This window comes from Colobus angolensis, unplaced genomic scaffold (genome assembly GCF_000951035.1).
Source record: "Colobus angolensis palliatus isolate OR3802 unplaced genomic scaffold, Cang.pa_1.0 Scaffold419, whole genome shotgun sequence".
NCBI lineage: Eukaryota > Metazoa > Chordata > Mammalia > Primates > Cercopithecidae > Colobus > Colobus angolensis.
The window spans coordinates 1,087,916-1,092,744 of record NW_012117588.1 but is presented as its reverse complement, the minus strand read 5'-3'; the positions used below and the strand labels follow the sequence as shown (position 1 = coordinate 1,092,744).

The following is a 4,829-nucleotide window of genomic DNA, read 5'->3' as shown; positions in this document are numbered from 1 at the left end:
CCACTGCACTCCAGCCTGGGCGACAGAGCGTTGACTCCGTCTCAAAAAAATAAATAAAATAAAATAAAAGAGAAAAGGGAAGGAGACATCTAGTATGAAAGATGGGCTAGGGCAAGGTGAGGCGGGCCTCAGTCCAGCTCTCCTGACTCTGGGATGTAATGGGAACCACTGAGTTCTGAGCAAGGAGGTTACACCGTCAGAGCTGTGCTTGCAGGAGATTTATCTAAGGGCAATTGCGTAGGGCAAGTGAAGGAGAGAGAGATCAGAGGCAGAAAGACCTGCTAGGGAACCACCAAAGTAGTTCAGGGACAGATCTCTAAGGCCTGCAAATACAAGAGAGGAGCCTGTTCCAGGGACATGTGGGGGAAGAAACGCAACAGAACTGGAGGGCTGAGGGGTTGCCAGGAATTAAGATGCAGGAAAGGCAGAGAGCAGGAGCCTGGATGTGTAGAGCAGAGGGCGGGCAGGTGCGCAGGTAGAGGGCTGGGTGAGGGTGAGGAACATGAAACGCGTGCTTTTGGGAGACGCTGAGACTGGAAGCCAGATCCAAGAGCCACCACTGGAGGTGCTAGCTCCATCTGGGCAAGGAAGGGAGGAGCTGTTACGGAATAAAGGAGAGCCAACGCCAGGAGTGTCAGGGAGGTTAAAGCTGACATGAATCACAGAGCGAGCAGGCTGTGGTGTCAACTGCTGCTAGGACATCAAGCAAACAGTTCTGGAAAAGACCAACACACAACTAGGTCTTCAGGGCCTTGTGGTTTTAACCATGATGAAAGGAGCAGACGCAGGCCTGCAGGACAGCAAGGAGCAACAAGCAACGAGAAATCCAAAGAGATGACTCCAGTGAATGGCCTCTCTCCTACCAGGACTACCAGGATGCAAGAAGGCACCCAGACTCTGGGCACACCACTGTGTCCTCCACGCTTAGCACACTGCCAGACACAGTGGGTCAATATTTGCTGACAGGACTGAGGAATAATTATTTTTCAAGCAGCTTGGCATCAAAAATAATGTGAGTTAAAAGTAAAAGCTCCAGCTAGGCGTGATGGCTCACGCCTGTAATCCCAGCACTTTGGGAGGCTGAGCCGGGTAGATCACAAGGTCAGGAGTTTGAGACCACCCTGGCTAACACGATGAAACCGGGACTCTACTAAAAATAAAAAAAAATAGCCATGCATAATGGCACCTGCCTGTAGTCCCAGCTACTCAGGAGGCTGAGGCAGGAGAATCGCTTGAACCCAGGAGGTGGAGGTTGCAGTGAGCCAAGATCGCATCAGCCTGGGTGACAGAGGGAGACTCCGTCTCAGGAAAAAAAAAAAAGACTAGAAAAAAAATCTCAGCTTAAAATGTTCTTACTCCTTCTACAGAACCAAGATACTAATGGTTGACAAATATCTACTGGTCAAATCAAAGCATTTATAAACAACAAGAGAAATAAAATTCATTGAGCTGGGGGGAAAAAAAAAGATGGGCAAAGGGTAAGAAGTTTCAGTTACAGCTGGAAGTGGTGGCTCATGTCCAGCACTTTGGGAGGCTGAGGTGGGCCGATCACAAGGTCAAGAGATAGAGACTATCCTGGTGAAACCCCGTCTCTACTAAAAACACAAAAATTAGCTGGGCGTGCTGGCGGGGGCCTGTAGTCCCAGCTACTCAGGAGGCTGAGGCAGGAGAATCACTTTAACCCCAGGAGGTGGAAGTTGCAGTGAGCCGAGATTGCACCACTGCACTCCAGCCTGGGCGACAGAGCGAGACTCCCTCTCAAACAACAACAACAACAAAAAAAGTTTCAGCTATAGGATGAGTAAGTTCTGGGAATCTAATGTACAGCATGGTGACTGTAGTTAGTAATATATTGTATACCTGTAAAATGCTAAGAGAGTAGGTCTTAAATGTTATCACCACACACATAAAAATGGTAACTATGTGAGGTGATTAATGTGTTTGCTAATTAGCTTAATTGTGGCAATCATTGTGCAAGGTATACATATATCAAATCATCACATTGTATACCTTAAATATATACAACTTTTATTTACCCATGATACCTCAATAAAGCTGGGAAAACGAAAAAGAGGGTCAAACACTTGCACTGAACTCCCAAATATATATGTGGCATTGCATTGAATCAAATCCCTACTGAGAAAGCCTGAGCATGGCAAATGCATCCAGAATGAGAACAGTTCTTGCAGAATTCTGTCTTTCACTTGGAAGGGGGCTTGGAGGTGTGGAGTATAATCTTTTACCTACATATTCCCACAACATACCTCTGTACATGGTAATCTAGCCTCCGAATGCTTTTGATGCCTTGAATCTGCTGCTAACAAACAGGCATGATGAAAATGGTTGCAACTGAGGAAGCAGAAGAGCCCTGGATAAACGCTCCCTTCTCTGATAAAGTAAAATGTTTTGTTTTACTCCAAATATCAAACGCTATTGATTGCATGCTATTTTAAAAACACATACTTGGGGCCGGACATGGTGGCTCATGTCTGTTATATCCCAGCACTTTGGGAGGCCGAGGCGGGCGGATCACTTAAGGTCAGGAGTTCAAGACCAGCCTGGCCAACATGTGAAACCCCATCTCTACGAAAAATACAAAAATTAGCCGGGTGGGGTGGTGGGCGCCTGTAATCCCAGCTACTTGGCAGGCTGAGGTGAAAAGAATCACTTGAACCCAGAAAGCAGAAGTTGCAGTGAGCCGAGATCCCACCACTGCACTCCAGCCAGGGCAACAGAGTGAGACTCTGTCTCAAAAACAAAAACAAAACAAACAAAAAAACAAACATACTTGGAGAATGAAAGACCTCTATTCCTAGCAAAAAATGCACCCAGGTTGGGTCCAGCTCAACAGTGACCTAATTGCTTTTCTTATCTTTCTTCCGTGCAGATTATGGCCTGTTTCCTTCCCAAGGTGCCAGTTCATCATGCAGAGTACTGCCACCCAGAAGGCTTTACCAAGCATCTTCTAAGGTGCCCAAGGAAAGCAGTGGACAAAGCTGGAGGAGGTGGTACCTCACTCAGCACTGGTGAATCTGCCTCTGGCCAACTGGTTTATTTATGCAACATTCAAAACATGAGAAAAAATTTGAAAAAGAAAACAAGTTTGTACATTATTTCTTTCCAATTCCTTGCAGCCAACCTTTGGGGCTAAAGGGCATTATTGACAGAGTAAAAACATCCTTACACGTTTTGCATATTGTGTCTACATGTGTGCAAAATGGCACACACACATACGTGTTATGTGTGTACTTTTGTGTATGTCACCTGTGTGTGCCTCTGTGTGCACAAGTGCGTGTGTGCCTCTATGTGTATGTGCATGTGTGTGCACATGCATGTGGCTTTCACACATCCAGTTCACTCTCTGGGTAATTAATGTCATACCTGCCACTGGTTTCCTGTCTGACCAGGCACATAAGGTCCTGGGAGGCCCCGAAGGCTGTTCTTCACAGGGGATCCCGCAAGGGGATTTCCCACCTCCCCAGAAGCAGAATCAGCAGCCAAGGCCATGGAGTACTGCGGGTAGTTGTATAGATTGTTGTAGTAAGGAAACAGAGACGGCTGGTAGAAGCTGCTGTAGTAGGTGGAGTCTGAAACCAGGTCAGGTGTGTTCTCCACGTGCCCTCTGCTGGTGACAGCAGGAATATCCTGGATGACCATACGTCCCTCTAAATTGGAAGAAAAAAGAAAGACAACATGGTATTAATGTGAGTCCACGAAACTTTACCTCTATACCTTCCTACTCAAGACCTGCGGAGGAAGGCACCTGAATATGCAGAGGACAAAACCGTCTGTTGCTTCTCCTATAGCCAAAATAAGGGAGGGTTTCTAAGGTTCGTTGCACTCTGGTGGCACAACCGAAAGACTCAGCTGATTGTTTTTACTGACAGTACCAAAACCATTTTAGAGGTGATTTGAATTACATAAAGCCCGACACCACAACTTCTATCCAGAAATTCCTATCCTAATGTCAAGATACTGAAGATCAAATCTAGTTGACCTGATTGTGCATTCTTAAAACAAAATTAATTGTAGCCACATAGATATGTCAGAAGGTCAAAGCAAGTGGTTAAGAGTTTAAGTGAATTTAGGTGAACACTGTTTCCTTAACTTCCTTCCACAGCTGATCATATATCTTCAGAAATCTGGCCAAAGGTATGGACCATGGGCAAACTTCTAGTGTAAGAGGTCAGTAACTATTTCAGGCTTTCTCAACTATTCAGTCACTGCTGCAGCATGCTTGTACTGCAATAAAACTTTATTTATAAAAACAGGCAGTGGGCTGATCTGACCCAAAGACTAGTTTGCCAACCTCTGGCACAGACATTAAACAGTTTATTGTCAATTCCAATAAATGAATTCCTAAGTTACCCATCCAATGGACATTTATTAAACCATGTTCTAAGAGCCAGTCCGGGTGCCTGAAACGTCTGCCAGGCTGTCTTGCCCACAGGGAGTCTACAGTTTAGGATAGAGGATAAGAAGGGATTACAAATACCACCACCTACCATCATACAGGAAGACCCATAAACCTTCATGGGAAGTCAGAGGAAAGAGAGACGGCGTACAGCCTAGTTAGGAATTCATGGACAAAACTACACCTGAGTTGCACTTAAAAAAAGAAGGACACAGGTGAAAAATGAAAAAAGGAGAGGATGGAGAAAGGGCCAGCAAGGACAAAGGAGTGGAAGCAGGAAAGTGGAGATAGAGTTTGGAATGATGGGCAGGGCAGTCAGGCTGAGGAACTGGATGAGAAAAGCAAAGGAGGCCGGGCGCGGTGGCTCAAGCCTGTAATCCCAGTACTCTCTGGGAGGCCAAGACGGGCGGATCAC

At 46.0% G+C, this 4,829-nt stretch overlaps 1 protein-coding gene across 1 annotated transcript in view; it reads right to left on the bottom strand.

Annotated features, from left to right (window-relative positions):
- Positions 1–4,829, bottom strand: part of DMRT1 (doublesex and mab-3 related transcription factor 1) — a 148,806-nt gene that overhangs the window by 77,523 nt on the left and 66,454 nt on the right. Inside the window, exon 3 of the mRNA XM_011956470.1 lies at positions 3,382–3,665. Within this exon, the coding sequence (XP_011811860.1) occupies positions 3,382–3,665 (284 nt within the window). The remainder of the gene's footprint in view (positions 1–3,381; positions 3,666–4,829) is intronic.